The following is a 23,427-nucleotide window of genomic DNA, read 5'->3' on the forward strand; positions in this document are numbered from 1 at the left end:
GAAAACAGTATCATTTATCTAAATTTAGCAATTGTTTCTGGATGCTACTTTTCTGGTTTTTGAACTGTAAAAGACTTGATAGTAGTAGTACTGCTTCTGAGCAAAAATACATTTAAAAAAATATTTAAAAAAAATTTTAACTTTCAAAGTTTATATTCCACAGAGGGTTGCTATGAGAAGCAAATGAGCTAACAGAGATAAAGCACTCTAGATGCTATGTGCTATGCTTAGTCACTCAGTCATGCCTGACTCTTTGAGAAAGCACAGCATATTATAAGCTCTATTCTGTATCAGTCAAACTGAAAACCTATTCTACATATTACTTAAATATGTTAGACTATCCATGAATTTGTATTTCTTCTCAAAAAAAATTAAAAGAGCAGCAAAAGCAATATAAAATTAAAATAATTTAGTAAGTTGTACATTTCCAGGAACCAAAATTGCCATTTATTTTTATTCTCAGTTTTAATCAGATTTAGACAAGTCAGAGTTAACTTAAACTGAGAAGGTATGGCATACAATTTTAGCTAATGCAGTATTTTTAGAAAAACTGTTACAAATGAAGCTTTTTATTAGAACAATAGCAGATGAGTCAACTAGAAGATTAAGCCTTTACTTAAATAGATTTATTGCCTGGAGTTATACATGAGAACCACTGTTTTTTTCAACAAATCCTTCAATCCCAGTAAAACACCATGCTTTGAATCCCTCTTGAGTAATTAATATAGCTTTTATCTTTCATGACTTTGTATGGATTTTACCCTAATATAAATACCCCTAAGCAAGTTTATCCTCTGGTTTCCTGTGAGCCAAACAAAAGAAACAAAAGTTTCAGGCAATGCAGGCTATTGGTAGTGGATCTGATCAGAACATACCAGGGCTTCCATCTTACTTTTGAAGAAATGTCTGTCCTCTGCCTTTATTCTTGCCTTTAATGTAGTTAAACAACAACAATAATAACAAAAACCATTTAATGTATTCCACAGCTACTTTTAAAATTATCTGAAGATTAGGTGTGTCACTACTCCCCTGGATGATCAAGCATTGACTATATCCTTTTTCTAAACCACACAAATTCATCACTCATTAGAATCATAAAATATTAAAGCTGGGAAGGGACCACAGAAAACAAAGTAGCCTTCTACACCCTTACCATTTAGGAAATCTTCCCTTACCCCTTAACCTTTACTTCTACACTGAACTTCAACATACCGCCAATAAAAAATCTTGAGAAAAATCTGAAGAACTAAACCTAACAACAAGTGAAGTAGACTGTGAAAATTACTTTCAAGAGAGGAAATTATTTTTTAAAAAGTTTATGATATCTTATATCTAGGGAATCCTAGTCATGTTTATTCTTAACACATAGGTTGCTTTCTCGCATGATTTGAGGGAAACGTTGGTTCAAAATTCCTTTTTATAAAAATAGGCATGATATAAATACAACACATAGCTAAAAATTCTTTGGGAACTTAGGAGCCTCAGCCTAATTTAATGTATAGTATAATGTATTTTAATGTATAGTATAATGTATTACTAGAGTAATTTTTGACTGGCTGAGGAAGTCATTGCAGGATAAAGCAAAACCTAAAAGACTCTATGTTTGTATTTATAATGTGGACTTAAAACTTCCTGTGATCTTTGGTAGTATGTGCTAATTTTGCTCTTCTATAGTATTTTGAGCTATCATATCAAGTATTTAAAAAAATAGGCTTTTAAAATTTAAACTAAGTATATTTACTATGTATTTTATCTGTGAAACCTATTTTAGAGCTTCAGAAGACAAAACCACTGAACAAACTGAATTTCACTGAGTGGTAAGTGATGATACATCTGTGAAATTCTTTTTTTTACTTTATTAATATAAATAATTCTTTGATTTTCTGAATCTCAACTAATAAAAATGTTCTATCACCTCCTTTCTGATGAAAGGCTTGGCAGACAAAGGATCATTATCTAAACAATAAACCTTAGGGATTTTGCTTTTCCCTGAAGGAAAATCAGAAAGGTTACTCAATTTGTTTTGGGATATAAAATGCCAGTGAATATCTTTGTCTCTGTGGAATACTACAAACTATTCTCTCACACCAACCTTGAAAAAATTGAACCTTTAAAAAATGGTCTCAGACTAGCAAAAACTTTTAAGTCTGGAGTTTTTCATATTAATGAAGTTAGCAGGAACTTTTTGTTTGTAACTTGATTCCCCTTACAAATGGGCCTCATATATTTTCTGGAGAATTTGACTTGCACAGTTCTTACAGTTTTCTTTAACCAATGCTCATCCTGGCTCCCATGTCCTCCCTTTAATCTGCAGCTACGCATTCAAATGGCTCTGTCCACACACGCAACAGGTGTATAAACAGTTCTTTGTCTGAGCTCAGAATCTGTGGGGCCAGCCAGAAAGGACCTTGTTTAATTGTTCATCTCGTTAGCATACAGCTGACAGGCTGCTTCTCTTGGGGGACTAGCAGGGGAAGGAAAACTTCTAGGCCTGCTATGCTCTAAATCTCGATTATTATGAAGAGCTCCATTTCAGAATAAAAGGCCCATTCCATTAAATGACGTCATCTTACATTCTGAACTTTTACAATTTATGTATGGCCTTATTTTTGTGGGAGCATCCGACAAAGGATTTGTTTTCATTTAATTTGGCCAATGGCTTCAACACCCACAATGGAATGATGTTAAATCTCATTAGTTGATGAATAAGAGGTCTTGTGAATTAAGTGACAGACTGAAAAATATTCAGCATGAACTCCTCTCTGATTCTGAATTCTATCCTAATAATTTGTTCAATTTATACTATTCACTGAATACTAGTGATTTAACTTAAATCACTATCAATCTACGGACTAATTAAAGGATCTCTAAGTACTGTATGTATTTTGTTTTACCTGAAGAGGGTCTTATGCTAAAACTTGCAAGAATTCTTTTTGTTATGGTTCCTTTTGAATAATATTTCCGTAAATATATAAGCTGTCTGATTTTCAAGCTTAAATGTTGACATTTAAACAATTCTGAGTTTAAAAAAATGGCATCAAAATGCTTTAAAAGCACTATAATGTGTTCTTAATGAAAATAAAAAAAAATTTAAGTTGCCCATTTAGGAAAGAATTGGTTAGAAAAAGTACAGTTAAAAACAAAACTCTTTTAGTTTAGCTGAAACCTACATAATTTCTACTGTATATAAACCTTTACTAATTAAATTACTGTTCAAACATATGGCTAAAATAATTCCAAATTTACTCTGATATGTGACATAAAGTGCTTAAAATCGTGAATAAAAATATTACTCTATTTGTTAGTCTTTAATAACAATCTTAAATCTTTTAAAACTAGGAAAAATATAGTTTAATTGCTTTAGGATTTAGAAATCAGATATGATTTATATTTTAAAATAATTATGTAAGGTAGCTGTAAGTTCTACAGTTGAACATTATTTGCTTTCATACAAGACACACATTTCTAACTACAGCTTAAGCAACAAAAAACTCAAGCAATACCAAAAAAAAAAAAAAAAAAAGAAATGCCAGAGTTAAATTTCCTTAGGACTTATAACAAAATCAAAAGACCTCATGGGTGTAATTTCAACTGGTATCATAAATAAGGAACTTTTAAAGATTTGCATCAAGCTTCCATTAATATAAAGCTTCTAATCCAACTTAGTTTGAAGTTGAAATCATGGTCTGAACAATAACTGGGTACTTTGTCTTAAAGATAAAAGAGCTATTACAGAGCTATCTCATCGCACCTTGGTATTTTAGATATTACAGCCATAAACAGATGTGATGTACAATAACTTTATATTGCTGAAACCTCTTTGCAATGCCTAAATGAAATCAATGAGTCTCATTCCTTTTCAGTTTTCCACTTATCAACATTATTTCTTCCAGTCAGCAGTTTATTCCAAGAGTTCATTCTTACACTAAGTAAATGAGAGCAAAACTATAGTCTGTCCAGTGGTCACATTTCAGTAGTTCTAAAAATCTTGATTTTGTGATTTTGTGTTTTAAATGATTCAATCACATTCTAATAACAGTGCCTGATAAAGCCTTAATTTTATATATGGATTAAGAGGATATGGAGAAACTGTCAAAAATACTGAAAGGGAATAAGAAATTAAATAAATGAAAATGTTAACCCTAGTCAAAAGTAAGAGGAAATGTTAAAAATAGGGCAGACTGGCTACACTAATTATATAAGAAGGAATAGGAATTATCCACTTACTAGCTTTTTTTTTTTCTGATATAATAATCTTCAGGAAATTTAATTTTTGTGTATATTGATACTTAAAATATGTTATTTCTGTGGGTGGAATCTCTTTTAATCCTAACCTTTTGTGCTAGTCAAGTTTGTTCATTTAAAAGAAACAAACGATCAGGGGGCTTCTCTGGTGGCTCAGCGGTAAAGAATCCACCTGCCAATGCAGGACACAAGTTTGATCCCTGATCCAGGAAGAACCCACATGCCATGGAGCAACTAAGGCTGTGTGTCACAAGTACTGTGCTTTGGAGCCTGAGAGCTGCAACTACTAAAGCCCATACACCCTGGAGCCCATACTCTACAAGAGAAGCCACCACAATGGGAAGCCCCTGCACCGCAACTAGTGAGTAGCCCCCACTTCTGGCAACTAATGAAAAAGCCCGCACAGACTTGCTGCAACTAAAGAAAAAGCCCGCACAGCAATGAAGACCCAGTACAGCCATAAATAAATGAACAAATAAATAAACAACAAAGTTAGCTCTTCTGATATTGACTCCTATTAATATTTTTGGCAGGTGGTAGTCTTATTATCTTTGTGTGAAATAAAAAATAGTAATAAAAATAGTAATTATTTCATCTATGAAAGACAGATGTATCTACAAATCATTACTAAAAGCTGCAGATGATCTTACTGGCATACTTTTGTTATAACTGAAAATAATGTCAGGAAAGGTTCTCAGCAACAAAGCTACTTCTTTGTTCAAGGAGATTATTTGGTTAACCTGCCCATGTAGAATTCATACCACTAGTAATCTTGGAAGCACCTGAAGGTTGACAGCAGGACTTTCTGTATTACTTTTATCCTGCCACTGAGTCCTCTTCTTCCACTCTCAGTGAATTCCGGCTCACCTCAAATATTCCAACTACTTCACAAAACTCCCAAGCTACTGATTGAAATGAAATATTAAAAAAAGCTATAGGTGCCAAGAAAAAGAAAAAAACAAACAAAAACCTGCTAATTCTCACTTCCTACATTGGGAAGTTAATTTATGTTCTAAACTAGAGATTGGAAAAGTATGTCTATGGTCCAAATCTGGTCCTGTTATTTTTAAAAAAAAAAACTAATAAAGGAGGCCCTTTCTATAAATAAAGCTTTATTAAAGCACAGACAAACCCATTTGTTTCTGTAACACCTATGGATACTTTCATGTTATTGAATCAGAGTTAAGTAACTGTGATACAGAGCATATATCCTGCAAAGCTGAAAATATTTACTATCTGACCTTTTACAGAAAAATGGCTCTTCTTGTTTATAATGCTAGGCGAGAAAGTAACATATTCAAAACCTGGAATTAAAATGGTGACCTCTAGTAAATGCCTGTGAGAACAAAATTCCATTTCATCAAAAATTTTACTTGCATGTTCTATGGAGCTCCTAGAAAGGTTTAGCAGACTAGTTCTACTCTCTACAGAAAAATAAATGGAATGATGAAAATTAAATACTGAGGGAAGTCGACTTTACAGATTCTAAATGGTGATACAGAATTGCTGATAAACTGCTATTTCTGCAGTTACTTTGTAATTGTGGCCATGTAAACCTGCATTTTTAGGGGTCTAAGAAATATTTTAGGTTAATACAGAGGAAAAGTATCTTTGCAACCCCATGGACTACAGCCCACCAGGCTCCTCTGTCCATGGAATTCTCCAGGCAAGAACACTGGAGTGGGTAGCCATGCCCTTCTTCAGGTAATCTTCCTGACCCAGGGATCGAATCCAGGTCTCTTGCACTACAGGCAGATTCTTAACCGTCTGAGTCACCAGGGAAGCCCCCAAAATACTAATTTATGTTAATACAGAGGAAAAATACATGAACTACCAGAAAGTTAGGCAAGATAAAAAAAAGAAGTGTTTCCAGAATGTAAAATTGTGTCATTTCTTAGTCACGAACAGTTAGAATACATGAAGGTGAGATACATACAGGCAGGAGATTAACTCTTGGAGATGGCTGGGAATAGTTACAACAATATGTCCTCCAAATCACACTCTCTCTCAGAACATGAAAAAAGCTGTCAGGCATGTAAACAAGGCTCCTGGTAGTACTGACGGAAGCCCTCAGACATGAATAACAGCCACCAGGATAAATTTTCCTCAATAATATGCCTAACACTTAGCTGGGACAGTCTGACTGACTGTGATTTTAATTTCATTCTATCCTTTGGTCTTTTGCTGAAACTGAGAAATGAGTATTCACAGCTAAAAAGTTCATTTCAGAAGGATGGGAATTTAACACTGACTCACTTGACACTGTCAGATTTTGTCAGTTAATAATATTTGAGGGTAAGCCTGGCAAAAACATCTGCATCTCCCTCTCATTAGTGATTACATCTGGATGGGGTGGATATAGCAGATCCTGGCAGATTTTCCCCAGCTCTGTGTCCTCTAAGAAGGTTATAAAAACTGAAAGAAGACCTTGATAGATAAACTAAGCGATAGCTTGGGCTTAGTTGCTCCAGCACTGGTGCTGCTTCTCAGACTACATTAGGCTCACCTCATGTTTCAGAACTCTTTTTTTTCTAGATTACCTTCAGTTTTTTTTCCTTTGTAAAGAATATCTCTGGCAACTCTGAAACAGGCAGCATATTCCTAGTGGATATAATGGAAGCTACTTTCTTAATTGCAAGTTTCAGGGCAATATATAATGAAACAATTTTTCCCTCTACAAGTCCTTTTAAAGTGTGCTGGGTTTTTATATGGCTTTGGAAGACTGGATTTTGAAAAATTTCTTTTCCAACTTGTATCCAAAGTTGATAAAAACAACCTCCCAAAGACAGAAGTTCCATTTCATACAAACTCTACATTTATTTAAGAGGATCCAGAGACATATCAAATATTGTAGCAGATAAACTGAAGTAGGAGCAGTGAGCTATTAACAATGAAGAATTAAAAATGATTAAGAGGTGAGGACTAAGAATTGCACATATTGCAATTGAGACAAACTTAGGATTCCAAGACACTGATTTGTAAGTCCTTCTTCCAAATAAGGATAGATGGTATTTCAGCAAAGTAATAATTTATATTTATAACAAATGCTATCTTATTATAATATTAAAATTATTTTGCTACTATCACTAGTGGTGATAAAAATACTGTTTAAATTTCTATGAATTCAGTAATTTATAAATGTTTTTGCAATTATTAGTTTATCAATAGCAACAAAAGTTAATTTTAAAAAAGCCTAAATTTTAAGACCTTCTGATATTAGAAAACAAAAACACAGTTGTTAAGACATGCAGCCATCTAATGTCACCCATGTTGCTGAAAACATTGTTCTTAGGAAACCAGGCAGCCTTGTTTGATGTTTACTTCAGCAGCTCCAGAATGAATATAAATGGCTCCTTGACATGTGAATGTAAAAATCTGGAACCAATCCTATTTTACAGAACACAAGACTTCAGCATTTGGGGCACCTAATTATTTCAATGATAGCTGAGTTTTAGCCTTGATCACATGGCTTATAGTCAGAAATCTGTTTCATAGAAGAATATTTCACAGCATGCAATGAATCTTAAGAACCATGACATAAACATGCAAACACATGGTTTCAATTAAACAGCAGGTTCAAAAAAAGCTTCATTACTTTAAAACATAATTTATATAAAAAATAATATAAGACATTCAACACACAATTTTAGATGTGCACGGCTGCAGAATGTTACTTTTCCCTACTTTAAAGAATTACCATGCTTTAAAAAAGATGGATTGAATGATTTTAGTCTCTTCAGGAGTTAATCTAAATTGTTTCCTTTCATTGTCACTTAAATTACAGCCATTCTCAAAACTACCTCACATTTTTTTCTTCGTTTGGGAATAAAACTTAAATTTGGACCTGTACAAATACTATTGTGTTCGTTCTATTGAAGGCTAGTTCCAATGATAATAAACAAGTTTTTCTGGACCAGAACCCCTGAAAATCAGTCTTGCTTTCTTGATTTTGCTATTAAGACTTTCTACACATTGTTTCAAGGCAAAAAAATGTTCCATCAATTATTATACATCTGGAAAAAAAATTCAAGTTTAAGCTAATATGATCTCTGCATAAAGTTTCTGCTTTTCGCACATGATCATAGCAGGATTTTAAGGTTAAATGCTCAGCCAATGACCCTGTCCAAAACAGTAAAAGAAATTCTTAAAAACCACTCTACCTTGTTTATAAGAAGAAGGGCCCTCTCCCTAAAGATTTCACGAAAAACATTTAGGAAAATAGGCTTCAGGGGTTATTTCAAAAAGCATGAGCACTATTTTACCATTGAAGCAGATCGACTGCTTGTAACAAGGCTTGATCCACCGTAGTTTGAATTGAGGCTTCCAATTGGTGCATTATGTGATGGTCCCAATAAACTGTGTATATCACTGTGACCAGCAGGCAAACTGGTAGAAGGTCCCACGGCATGGTTCCTCAGCACATGGATAGCATCATCCAGTCTGTCCAAACGATCCTCCATCCGAGATTGCTGTAGGGATTGAAAAAAGACATGGAGGTTACTGCTTTTATCTGCTGCATGCATTAAATTGCTATGATTTCTACTTTGGGATATATAGAAGACAGCAAGTGAATATGCAACATCAAGTAGCTTCAAAAGAAACTACCTGTACTATAAATAAACAATCAAAGAAAGGATATTTGTAAACTATGCTAAATTACCAAAGCTTCAGAAGCAAACCACTGCTTCATAAAAATCTATTTATCAATCTAGCATGAGGTTATTTCTTTTAGTGTCTAAAAAAGCTGAAGGCTACTCTACAGTATCTGGCATTCAATTATCATTGATAAAAAAGATAACCTGTATTTTAACATCGAAATGAGGGCAACTTGGGGAAGGGTCCTCAAATCCATCATATTTAAGTTGTAATTTTGTTTTAAGTGAATATTTAATACCTATCTGAAATGGTGACCACATCCAAATGTGCTCTTGTCACAAAACTGATAAAATGATATCTGTCTGTGGATATACACATGCCCCATACACAAACATATTAGAATTTAAAAAACCAAAAGCACATGCCAGTAGAGCTCTTTAAAAGGAACCATACTCAACAATATATGAGAACAAAGGCCTATTCTTACATATTGTCACAAAAACAAAAAGAGTCATTGTTTGGTTTTAAGACTCTGGAGTCTGCACAGGCTTGAAGATTTTAAATGGATAATAGGACGTATAATTAATTGAAACACAAAAAAAGGCACCATCTAAAAGAAATAGTACCTCACAGACATCCTTTAAGAAGGACATTGCATCTTGCAAATGCTCGTGAAGTTGCTGCTCAACTCGATTTTTCTGGCAAAGTCAAGACAGAACAGGAGGCAAAGCACAGGTTAAGATTAACTCCAAAAGAGATGAGGAAATAGCTGATGTGCATGTCAGCATAACATGTTAGTAAAGTTAACGCGGAGACCTGCAAGATCTACTTTGTATTAAGGTATGAGAAGGCTGGGATTTAACAGCAAAGTTATAAGGTTAGCATCTAAATAGCACACATTGCTTATATTTGCTTAAATGTGAGAAGAAAACTTTCCTTTAATTTAAAATGTTCTGTTAGTCACAGAAAAAGAACTTTTCTATTTGCAACCTGGAATTATTGAATAGCATGACTTAGCATTCCATCAAGTCATCCTTAGTTTGTTTTTATAATGCTTCGTAATTCTGTGGTAAGCATAGAAAGGCAACAGTAGTTAACATCCTACCACAAATTCTTCATGCTCAATACCTAGACAGGCTCCTTTATTCTACTGTCTTGTTTATCTATGTTTTTGCATATATCAATACAATTTACACATTTTTTTTATAAAAAGAGAACATGGAAAACAATACTCTTCATGACAAAAACAACTGATGTTGCATTTGAAACTTTTAATAGAAATGTAACCAACTATACACAGTATCATATGAGAAAGAGTAAAATACAACCATTTGGCATTGCTGAACTAATTTTCTCTTACTTGGTCTCTGGTTTTTTCCCTTTAAATTTTCTTTACATATAAACATAAAATTACAGTAAAATTAAATCCTAGATCTGTCAAAGAAACAAGAATCCCATAACACTATTTTAAAACCAGCTGTCCTAAAACCAATGTCCCAAAGAACAGATGGCAAAAGGCACACCCAATGTGTCTCATATTGTTCAGCTAAACCAGGCCATTTGTTAGCAAAGAATTCGTGTGTAATGCTATCCTACTGTTTTTTCATTGTTACTCAAGATTTTCTGGGGGGAAAAAAAAACAAAACAACTCCATACTATTAGATGAAATAGATCTTGTATGTTTCTCAGAGGCTCTTACCAGGGAGTGGAGTGAGTTTTCATAGCTTGGGGATGAAGGAGCTTGACCTCCAGGTCTGGGCCACTGACTGGTACCTGTTGAAACAAAACCCCAAAGCACCCACACACCTTGGTTAACTCAGTGATCTTGATAATGTTCTGAAGGAAAGGGCAAAGATACATTATTGCTAGGTGTGTACAAATTTATGTGAAAATTTTTGTTTACTCTTCAGCATGGTATTGGCTACTGATAAGCCCAACACATTAAAATTTTTTCATTATTAAAATAATTGAGGGAGTTGAGGGAAAAAACTATAACATGCAACTACTTTTAAACTTACATGTTCTTCACACTTGGTCCACATGCACATGAATCTTGAGAGAATGTACTTAAAATATATATAATTTAAATTCTGCCCTTCCATCATATTTTATAGTCTTTATGATAATGCAATTAATGACTTACATTAATATTCACCTGATTCTCTACATCATAATTTGCTTAGCCATCATTACCTCACTGCTGGATACTTTGGTTACTTTCATTTGGCTATTATGAATACTAATTGAGTATCACTATATTATGAATGATAAAAAAATACTGTGTTTTCCTTTTGGGGAACATGTCTAAGGATAAATAGCACTTCTAAGTTAAAAGGTATGAACATATTTATGATCCTTAATTCGTAAGATCAAAACTACTTTCTAAAGGGTTATACTAACTTGTGCCTTTAGTAATGCACAAATGCACCAATTTCAAATGACCACAAATACATTTAGATTTGCTAAAAACTTTCCCAACATAATTTACACCAAAACATATCATTTAAGTTGGAAAATATTATCATGAAAATTTTGTTAAACATTTACTCTTCAACTTTAGAAAAGCAGTAATAGTATTAAAAAAGGATACAAAAAGAAAGGATACAAGTTCAGAACAGAAAGAATAAAAAGAAAAAAACACAAGAAAAAAAAAGACTAATTTATGTACTGGGGAGAATGCAGTGCTTTAAAATAGCTTTAAAAAGAAAAAGACAAAACAACTGATCAATAATCTTTACTATTTCATAACTGCATTTGAAAATAAGTTATTTACAGAAAATAATGAAGACCATTCAATTAAATACATAGTATTGTTTTTAACCAAAGCTTCAGTGACAAACTGAATTATATTAGAAATCTAAAATTAGAAAAGTTGAATGTTTACTTAATTTGTCTCATTTATAGCTAAATGAAATTTTAAACTATGTTCCACCACAGCTTGTTGTTTTAGGTTAATTTGCCACATTTAGGAAACTAAAAACTTAAGGTAAATTAGAACTATTATAGTTCACTTTAGCTGAACAACTTAGTATTTGTATTCCTATTAATCATTTATATTAAGTTGAAAAGCTGGATACATAAGATTCCTAATAACTTGATTATATTTTATAGTTATATGGATATTACTGTGATTATATAAAAATTTTTAAATACTAAAATTATAAGAAAAATATATGCTATATATACTTCATCGACTAACAATTTTTTTTACTTGGAAGCAAATTACAAATTATTCTGTCCATTAAAGGTGACCTGCTAGACATACAAATATAATCATAATTTAACTATACAAATTATGGAAAATCTAAAATTGCTCATTGAAACAGAAAGCATGTGGGCTAATTTTACACTTAGCAAGTAGAATTTAGCAATCAGAAAAATCCAGTAACTGAGTACATGAAGAATTCATATAAAAAGAACCAGGAACTTTCTTGGTGGTCCAGTGGTTAAGAACCCGCCTTTTCAGGCTGGGGATGCAGGCTCGATCCCTGGTCAGGGAACTAAGACCCCACATGCTGCGGGGCAGCCAAGGCCCAACTGCCACAAGTAGAGAAGCCAGCGCACCCCAACCACTAAGCCTGTGTGCTTTAGAGCCTGTGCTCCACAGCAAGAGAAGCCGGAGTGAGCACTGCAACTAGAGAAAGTCCTCTTGCCACATCAAAGAGCCAGCGGAGCCAAAGAAAAAATTTTTTTAAATAAAATAACACTTTACCATTGATTTCAGTATATCAGCTCAGTTCAGTTCAGTTGTTCAGTCGTGTATGACTCTTTGTGACCCCATGGACTGCAGCATGCCAGGCCTCCCTGTCCATTACCAACTCCCAAAGCTTGCTCAAGCTCATGTCCATTGAGTTGGTGATGCTTTCCAAAACTAATGTAGGATTGTGAATTTTTATGTGGATAAGAGGTTAATTATAATCTATTTTTAAAAAGAACTGAAATTATTTTTAAAAGTTTCCCTTAATGTTTACTATATATATATGTGTGTGTGTGTGTGTGTGTATATATATATATATATATATATATTTTTTTTTTTTTTTTTAAAGAAGGGACCTCAAGACCTTTTTTTTAAAAGATTTACCTGTTTATTTTTGACTGCACTGGGTCTCTGTTGCTGTGTGCAGGCTTTCTCTAGTTATGGTGAGCAGGAGCTACTCTACATTGTGGTGCACAGGCTTCTCAACATGTGGTTTCTCTTGTCATGGAGCATGGGCTCTGTAGTTGTGACACACAGGCTTACAGCATGTGGGATATCCCCAGACCAGGGATCAAGACTGTGTCTGCTGCTTTAGCAGGTGGATTCTTAGACCACCAGGAAAGCCCTATAATATTTTATTTTCAATCATTTTGCCCAACATCCTTGGGTGATCAGCCTGTGATAGGATATTTAATCTGTGTGGATCATTAATGCAAGTTTTATGTTTAAACACTCAGAACACATTTGCTTTGCAAAACAGGCAATTTTTGTGGTTCTTTGGTACCTTAGTATTGAGGAATGAGATGTGTGCACAGAGTTACTCAGGTAAGAAATCACCTATATTCACTATTTTTTGATAGTGACATGAAGTATCTATGCTATGATCTACTTCAAAATGTAATTTATTAAACTGGAAAAACATACACATACTCAAACCTTTTTTTAAAAATTATTATAGATTAGGCTGCCCCACTTGAGATGAACCTGATTAAAGGAAAATACTAACATGGTTAAATCATCTGTATCTGTTTGAATTTTATACAAATGCCAAGCTGTATTTCATGAACTGAGCTCTTTAAAGCTCAGTCATTTCAAAAATTCATGCTATTGGTCACAAAGGGGATGGCTGGATAGTTAAGATAGGTTGCGTTAGTTCAACAAAGGCCATCCTATGTCTGGTAAAGCTCAAAAGAGAGCATGGACGTTTAACGGATACTGAGAATCAGTGAACCTGCATTCTGGTTGATCTGTACTATCAATTAATTTAGAATACTCACCATAAAATAGGTACTCAGTTTTTTTTAGTTTTTGTTTTTAATCTGCCTTTACAAGACCAATGAGGTAAAAGATACAAACACACAGGCTTTGTGAGTCTAAAAGATCTTTCTGACAATGAAATATTACTATTTCTTCCTGATGAAGAAACCAATCATGTAACCAATGATGAAAAAAGACACACAGTCTTTTGTAATTCTGGCCCACTGATGGTTTATTAGTTACAGATAAGAACTGTAGGGTTGTGAAAGGAATTCAAGTTCTAGACAGAGACCATAATGCTACAGAATACTTTTGACACTAGACAGATCTGGATCACTGTCTTTTTAAAAAACTACTGAATGAATAAAATATACAGATCCATTTAGAATATTTTGATATCATTATCTTTAGTTTATAATCACCAGCTATAGCACTGTTATACAAATAATGGTAAAACAAAAGTGCAAAGGGCAAAAACCTATGGGGTTTCCCAGAGAATAGGTTATTTCCTCCCTTCCTTCCCTGTCACATGATACCTGGTTGTAGACATATGTAGAGGTTTTGGGCTTATACATTCTTCTATTAGATAAGGGCAAGCTTTCAACTGTTTATATAGTTAACAGATTTTGTAACTGTCCTGGGCTTTGCCCTGAGCTTTATATTAATGACCACCCCCAAAAGTTAGCTGTTATCCAAGGATTATAATAAACTCATTACTTAGCATTGAAATTTACTATTTCCAGAAAACAAGTTAGCTGATAAGGATAAGAGAATCAAATTATCTGGCTAGAAAATCTGGAAAGGTTTTCTTTCTGTGATCACTAAATCTAAAATTCACCTAGTATTCCTGATCTGTTTTTGCTCTGACTGGGATTTAGTAATACACCACCCTAATAAAACTGGTTAATAAATTTAGAGAATAGGTAACATCATTTTGTGTGGCTAGGAGAAATTCTTAGGACTATTTACCATGCATTTTCTTATTTTGTTAGTTGTTTCTCTTTGTACTCTCACCCTAAACTCAAACTTTCATGATACACTCCAACCTTAGAAAAGGTTGAATAATCCTCAGTGTAGCACTGAATGCTCTGCTTTCTGCAATCTGGCCCCAGCCAACCTTCCCATTCGAGGGGAAGCTCTTCACATGTGAAGAGCTCATGATCAGTCATCTCAATGACTCTGAATGGACAGGTCATACACTTTCCACATCTTGACCTCTGTCATACTCTTCTTTTAAACTCAGAAAGTTCTTTCTCCTTTACACTCTCTTCATGAAATGTATCTGGAGAACTGTAGTTTAGAGTGAATTCTGATAGTTCAAGAGTAAATTCTGATGGTTCTATTTTCATGTGTTTATCTCTTATTTTCTCAACTAAACTGAAAACTTGCTGAAGTCAGATTAACCGCTTTAACAACAGGCACAATGACAGATGACAAAAATAAATATCTCACTGATGAAATGAGTCCAAACTGAGGAATCTTTCCTATCTGCCCCACATCCTCTTTGCTTTTATTGCGGATGTTCCAAAGATTGCTACTGAGTGCTGCAGTTATTAGACTTTTATTTACTGATATTCCAGAATTAGGTAAAGAACGGTTTTGTCTGCTTTCCAAGTTTCTTTAGTAAACACATTCTCTTAATTGAAATACTCATATCTTTTTTCAAATGAAAACTGTATTAGACACAGCCATACTTCTCTTCTACCTTGCTGCTAGAGCAGATTTTGTTCAGAAGGTGGCAGGGTGTCTATCCTTTCCTACTATGAACCTGCAAAGAGTAATTAATTCTATTCTTAGTTTTTGGGATAAATCCTAACAACTACGACAAATATGGTGGTCTCATTTCTGTTAAGTAACTGTTAGGCCCAGTCCTGATCAATGAATCATGAGGGAAAACCTGTTGAAGAGGCTTCCAGAAAAAGATTCTGAAAAGACATTTAATAGATGGTCCTTTTTATTATAGGAGACATGGTTATGCCTACATGTGGTACCTTTAACTGCTGTCTTGCCACCAGCTTGAGAAAGAATTTCAAAGAAATAGAGCAGGAGTTCAGACTGGTCCAGGAACTTGCCCTGCTATGGGCTTTATACAAGATATCCTAAATCTCCTTACTGTGTAATCCACTCCAGACAAGAGTTTGTCTTTCCTTCAGCCTGAAGTATCTTAACTAAAATATTATAATCATCTTAGATGTTTTTTCCTCATAAGCATTTTCTATTATTACTACTACTGAATAGGAGCAGGATTTAAACAAGAATGATGAATGCCTTAGAAACTGCCTGTGCTGTAACTATTCTTACAAGGTCTGTGTTGAGCTGGACTGATGTTCAAGCGTAAGAAACAAGCCCAGTGTAGAGAGCACACGGAGTGGGATGTTTTACTCTCAACAATGGGCCACTGCGACACAAGTACAGAATAATTTGCACATATTATACAGGAGCTCTGGTTTGCTCTATCTTACTCATTTTTCCTTCAACTGTGAAAACTTTATTACACAGTGCTTTCCTTTTTTCCTCCTCCCTTTCCATGTCTGCCCCATCAATCTGGGATATGTGTGTATATGTGGTTATAAGAAGAAAACACTAGATACAGGAGATGAGACAAAGATGCACCTGTATAAAATCAGTCTTTGATTTGCCACTTCAACAGGAATATATAAAAATATTTTTCTCTGAGTATGACAACTGAGTTGATAAAGAAATCTGTTATTACCTTCACTACATAATCCAATAGTTCACAGATTTTCATTTATCAGCTGAATTAAAGGCAGAAAAAGGATACCATTTATTAAACATCAAACAAAAATGAAGGAGGAAATGTGAGATTTTACTTTGGACCATTATTTTTTGAAAAATGTCTAAGTCTCTGATTCCTCATTTTTCTGATATTCCTTCACAGATGCTGAGCATCTCTGCTGCCTGTCTTCCCAACCAATGTTCATGAAAACTAAAGGACACTTCTGTAGCTATCTTACTGGGCAGAGGAGAAGAGGCAGTAGGAGCATACAGTAAGGGCCAACATAGCTACCCGAGATGAAAAAGTGGAATGGGCTGTGGCAAAAATGACACTGATAACTTCAGTAAAACTCTGCCAAGATGGTGAATATGGTTAAAGTTACATCATTGTTCCTGTAATTTCATCCCTCTGTTAAACAACAACTCTAAGTCAATGGGTCTTTCATAGTCCTGTCTATACGGGGAACAGCTGTTCTACTTTTACTAGACAGCTGAAGCCACGGTGTCTGAGAAAGTGGCAGAACCACTAATAGCTGAAAGCAGCTGCCAGCAGTTCATCGTTTCCACACTGGAATGCTTCTTAGCAGAGTCACAAGGCTAAATCACAGCGCACAGGTGATAGCCAGAGCCCTGATATATCAATGAGTCCTGAATTTCAGAAATCCTGAACAATGCAAAAAGGCTTGACAGCAACAACAATGCCACATGGCCTGAACTAGTGACCCGATCAGGAATACAGAATTGTTTCTGAGGTCAACTGTTGGAGGAAAACGGCAATTTTTACCCAGTTGTCTAATGTCTTTTCCTTAGAATGAATACATTTCTTCTTCAGTATGATTTTTCTCCAAACAATGCTCAGGAAAATATATTTCAAGTTTTATAGCTTAATAAATGCAAGCATTTCCCTGTAATTTTATTTCTAATAAATTGAAAAATTCCTATTTACATGAATAACAATTGTATCTCAACTATCTGGAAGTTGTTAAAGCTGCTGTTAAAAAAAAAAAAGGAACACACAACACAAGACTGAACATTTATTTAACTCTACTAACAATATTCACCCACATTCACGAGTTGTTTCCGTCAGCAAAAAAAAAAAAAAAAAAAAAAAAAACAACAACAACAAAGAAAAACACCTCCAACATTCCCAAGAATTTATATACATATATAGGTATATAGGAAATACTAACTCAGTGGACTTAAAAATAAGGAAGAAAGAAGTCATATGTACGTCTAAATAGATTATTTTATTTTCTATGCTAGCTTATCAAATTTTTAAATTTATCTCCTTCTCTATATTTTACTTTCATCTCAATTGCCTAGCCTTATTTTTTATCCTGTTGCAATAATTTAACTATTGCAAATTATTTTAAGAACCAAAGGAGATACGAACAAATAATTCAAATAGCAAATATTTCAACATTCTCCAAAATGAACTCAGAAGAAGACTCTGTTTACATGCTTTCTCAAAACAAATGATTTTTTCTGTGTGTGAGTCTTTACTATATTTTATTGAAAAATAAACTTCAAACATTTTCAAGTAGCCTCACATATGTTATCAAGTAGTTAGATAAAACAAAAGCTTACCTGTGAGAGGTGAGGGTGATCCAACTGGTGTTGATGGATTTGATGGAAAACTACTGCTGGTATGGTCAGGAGAATAAATCTAACCAGAAAACAAAGACAAACACATCAATATGTGACAAAAGCAAAAATATAAATCCACTGGCATGGAGATATGTCTGTAGTCTAAGCTGCCACCCTTAAAGACTCATGAGTGAGAAATTATTTAATAAATTTTAGGACAACTCCATTACATAAAAACTATAGAAATCTCAGTTTTAAAACTAGGATTAAAGAGTATCATAAATATTCTAATACAAGAGGCATAAATAGTTCATAGCAACTTCTTTATTATCCTAGTTTAAAATAATTTAAATTTCTAACTGCTAGAACAAAAAAGAAGTGACTAGAAATATAAAATCAACAAGTTTGATAAACAATCTTTCTAGAATATACTATCTAAATAAACTTTATGTATTAGAAATAATCTTTGTTGTTGCTGTTTAGTCAGTAAGTAGTATCTGACTCTTTCATGAACCCATGGATTGGAGCCCTCCGGGCTCCTTTGTCCATTGGATTCTCTAGGTAAGAACACTGGAGTAGGTTGCCATTTCCTTCTCCATGGGATCTTCCCGACCCAGGGATCAAATCCGTGTCTCCTGCACTGACAGGCAAATTTTTTACTACTGAGCCACAAGGGAAGCCCCCAAAATAATCTTAGGAAACTTATTTTTTTTTGAAGAGAATAGTCCTTGAAAATAGTTTCAAAGGCCAAAGAAAATGATTTTTTAGAAGTTACCCCTTATTTCTTTTAAAAAGTTCTGTTTGGTTAACATTTTTGCTAAATTTAGCTCCTAATGATGTGTATTGTAAAAAAAAAAAAAAATAAGCTTGCTTTTAAAGGATATTTTGTCACCTTTGATGAAAGGGAAAAAACGTTGGAAGTTCTTCAAAAAATGTTCCCTAAGTAATTTATAAACTTTACCACCTAAGAGTTTAACATATAGGGATGCATAAATTTTTGTACTTTGGCTAAAGGTTTTGTTGCAATACTTTATTTCACATTGCTGAAAAAAAAAATAGTAACAGAAATTCATTCAAGCTACATAACTAGCCATAAACATTTAAAATGCCTCCCTAATCCACACACCAACAATTCCCAAGAGCTCTTCTCTAGGACAGTCCCATTACTATAACAGGTATCATAAATCATCTTCATATCTCAGCACTTAGGGGAGATAAATCAACTTCTTTGGAGAACCTGTGGTCAAATATTTTAACAAGGAAAACTACTTGTGGGTGCAAAGTGTCATCCAATAGAAATAATCTTGCTCTGAATAAGCTGAGAGCTCTAATAAATTTAAAGATGCCCAAATTACAGCATATAAGAGGTCTCAGCACTGGTTTTAAGACAGTGTAATATGTTGAAAAAGCCAGATACTGTGAAAGGCTCATGTAAAACAAAATTCCACGGGTCACAATCATTGAACACTAACAGCTTTCATTTATCTTTTTTTTAAAGGTGGCACTAATTAAATTGTTAAGCAGTGATTAGAAATGAATATTTCTCTATCAATTTGCTTGATGCTATTAAATTGTAATTGGAAATCTCTTTACACACCAACTCTTTCTGAAGACCCAGATCTAGAAGTCATATATATAAGGTTGGAAAGTAGCTTTATTTTTTGGCCACACCATGCAGCTTGCAGGATCTCAGTTCCCTGACCAGGGGTTGAACCCAAGTCCCCAGCAGTGGAAGTGCTGAGTTCTAACAACTGGACTGCCAGGGAATTCTCAGGTTGCAAAGTCATTTTAGAAAAACACAGTTATCAAGAAGACGTCAAAAGACTTCGTAGGAAGACTTAGTAGTAAGGAAGTGGTATGCTATAAGATCAGTGTTGTTGGTTTTAAGCTGTCAAAGTGGTCACCTTTTAAAAGTTGTTACTTTTCACACATGTGAAAATTAACCAAAAGGTTATACTTTGGTTCCTAATACATACAGTGATTTATTTCAACCATAAGTAAATTAGGTGAGGTTACCAAACTCCAACAAAAACATCTCAACATATCCCTTTATTTTTGTAAATCATTATTTCCCATGTTTAAAATGCATATAATTATAACTTTTATGAACAACTGATTCTGACTACTATGAAATATGTCTTGACTATAATATTGGTAAGGGAGGGAAGGATTGATAGCACTAATGGTAGGTGGTTGAGGAGTGAAAGAAGTTCCAGTTCCATACAAAACTCTGACTATCATAAACTAGACCTACTTGCTGACTTTCAAATTCCTTGTCTTTATGAATTAATTGCATGAAAGCACTGGAGAAATAGCATTCTCTTTGTGTCATACCTCCCTGCTTTGTTTTCTTCACACTGCTTACATTAATCCCTAATTGTCTAAACTTGTTTTCTTGTTTATCATCTGTCTCTTTTACACTTTTCCCTAATAAAATGCATGTTCCAGAGAGTAAGGACTTCTCTATCTTATTCAGACAAATGTGAATTACACAGCCTTCTGCATTAGCTTCCGATTCTACAATGGTGCTGGTAAACAAACACTTGCTAAAAGAATGAATGAACTTAAGAAGTTGCCAATTGAGTAACTCTTTTAAACCCCTGGTTGTATTTACCTAGGGTCCTTCTTTCTTCTACTCTTGCAGTTCACTTAACGCATGTTTTCTGAGCACTCCAGGCTGTTTCCTTTTCTATTTACCTGTGTTTTATCTCTTGGTAATACCATTCTTTTTTTTTAATACCACTCTTTATAAAGCATCAACTATGACATCTCTGTGAGCGCCTCCAAAGTGAACACCTCTATTCTAGCTGCTATACACCTCCATCTGGGAATACCTTTCTTTCAGCTCAAGCTCAGTATGTCCAAATGCAAACTTTGCTTCACTGATGCAAGCTTCCCCAACTTTCCATCTCTACTCTTGTGTTTTCTCTATCTCAGTCAGCACCAGCATTCTCATGGTCACCAAAACCACTCTCACGACCCTCTCCTTTCTTCTGCCCCTCTGCGCTTCACACCACAGACCCCGATGCCCACAACTCTCTGTAATGTTTTTGGGATAGGCATAAACATTCTCATTGCTGTGACACTACTTTAAACTTTTACTAGAACTTGTAGCTCTAGTAAAAGAAGTGGCTGAACTATTTAAGTCTTTATATTCTTTTTCCAATCCATACATAATTCACTGAGCTATTGTCCTCAACCAGTTTTGAACAAGTCCCATATAGCAATTCCTGTTGCCGACTACATAAAACAGAATGACATTCATCGTATTCCATAATCTGGTTACAGAAAAGCCTTTCTACCTTATAATTTACATAAAGCATTATATACAAAGTATTTTTTTCATTTTTTGAACACAGTTTTTCCTTTCAAAAGGCCTGTTTCTTAACTTATCTCTGATGGATTCTAAAACATGTCAAGGGCCCAACTGAACTATAATATTCCCATTTACACTCACTTTTACCTCCCTTATAATCTTAGAGTAACTTCTTGTTCTTGTTTTAGTCACTAAGTCCTATACAACTCTTTGGCAATCCCATGGACTGCAGCCCACTAGGTTCCTCTGTCCATTGGATTTCCCAGGTCAGAATGCTGGAGTGAATTGCCATTTCCTTCTCCAGGGGATCTTCCTGACCCAGGGATCGAACTGGTGTCTCCTGAATTGCAGGTAGATTCTTCACCACTGAGCTACCAGGGAAGCAATCTGTTACCTCTCTTTGGTCTTTTGCTTCACAGTATGCTTTATATTACCATTTTTGTATCTCTCTCCTCAACTACAAGGTCTTTGAAGGCAGGCTATCTTGCACAAGTAGGTGCTCAACATTAAAAAAAAAACAAACAAAAACCCAAAAACTTGAGTGATTAAATCGCACTTGAAATTTGCTACAATATTTTTTGATAAAAAGCAGGATTCAGTAAACAGTAGTATTTATCTCAGCATTTATATAGTGGGGTTCAGTAACAGGAATACCTAAGAGGAGAAACAAGTACTATTACGAAGATGAATTCGCTTACATACCAGTTTTATGGTATAAGCTTTGAGAACAACAATACAGTAAGGTTCCAATATTTTGGAGAACTAGTGTTGGTACTAAGCTCTCCATACCACATCATTAGGCAGGTATGGGCTTCTGAGGGTATAAACAGACTATTAAGCCTTATTTTCCCTGAAAACTCTGCTATTACAGCTAAATAATCCCTAAGCATGTGAAGAACTGGTTTCTTCAAAGAGGAAGTTTATATTTTAGAGTCATTTATCACCATCTTGCAATGACTAAACAAAATGATATTACATATAAAATGGGTGTGAGCTTTTACAAAAATCACTGTGAAAACAGAAGTGGGACCAAAAACATTATCAACATATAATTTCTGGTATTTTTATTAAAAACACCTTCTCCATTTGTATAATAAAATCCATTTTCTCCACTCACTCATCACACTCCCTGGTTCTACTTTGCCCTAAATTAAAGTGATGACAGTCAATTATTAATACTTTTCCTGAACTGACAGATAGCCTGGAAAATTACAGGACTTTTTCTTGTCCCTTTTACTTTCATAAAAGGAATGTGTACATGGAAGGGGGAGCAACAATATTAAAATAGCAGAATAACACGAACTTGTAGATCAGAGATGATTTCATTAAATTTCACCTCTGTATATTTATTCTATTACCATATCACATACAGACTATACAGATTCCATAGAAACTGTCGTGCTACTTTAAGAAATTCTAAACATAGGCTTTACTTGATGAAGAGCATTCTAAATCAGGAATACATTACTTTTTTGTACTTTCTGACCTTGAAGAACTCCTACACAGACGTTTCAAAGGAAAAAAAAAGAAGAAAAAAGTCAGTTCACTTAAAAAACGGGGATGGGAGTGATTTAGAATCTGGAGCATAAACACAAATAAGAACTCATTTCGCATGCAGTCCATGGTCCTCATACTGTTAAATGACCAATGATGAATAACTCCCAATACCTTCTGCCAGGCTTAAACGGTAATATGCCTCATTTTACTGCAACAAATGAGGCTCCTCCTCCTATCAGTCATGGTCTATTCCAATCAGCAGGGTGCCAATAAGCCAGAGGCTAATGAAAAGGGCCCCAGACAAAAAAGAAACAATGGAGTGCTCCCAAGCCCAACCCTGGAACTGTGAGCCCAATTTTTTAAACACTACAGTGCACATTTCAGTTAATCTTTATTATGCTAATGTTATTGAGTCTAAGGAACAAAGAAACTTATTTCATGAATAACTTTTAAACGTCAACTTCCCTGAATTTTCTTTTCTTTTGTTAGAGACTAC

At 34.3% G+C, this 23,427-nt stretch overlaps 1 protein-coding gene across 5 annotated transcripts in view; it reads right to left on the reverse strand.

Moving 5' to 3' along the window:
- The window catches only part of TCF12 (transcription factor 12), a 394,477-nt gene that overhangs the window by 24,167 nt on the left and 346,883 nt on the right, over positions 1–23,427 (reverse strand). For all 5 annotated transcript variants that reach the window (XM_065940083.1, XM_065940082.1, XM_065940084.1 and 2 more), the window contains 3 exons: positions 18,119–18,197; positions 10,541–10,614; positions 8,508–8,714 (listed from right to left, as the gene is read on the reverse strand). In XM_065940083.1, coding sequence (XP_065796155.1) covers positions 8,508–8,714; positions 10,541–10,614; positions 18,119–18,197 — 360 coding nt within the window. The remainder of the gene's footprint in view (positions 1–8,507; positions 8,715–10,540; positions 10,615–18,118; positions 18,198–23,427) is intronic.

The sequence above is a fragment of the Muntiacus reevesi genome, chromosome 7, assembly GCF_963930625.1.
Source record: "Muntiacus reevesi chromosome 7, mMunRee1.1, whole genome shotgun sequence".
Taxonomy (NCBI): domain Eukaryota; kingdom Metazoa; phylum Chordata; class Mammalia; order Artiodactyla; family Cervidae; genus Muntiacus; species Muntiacus reevesi.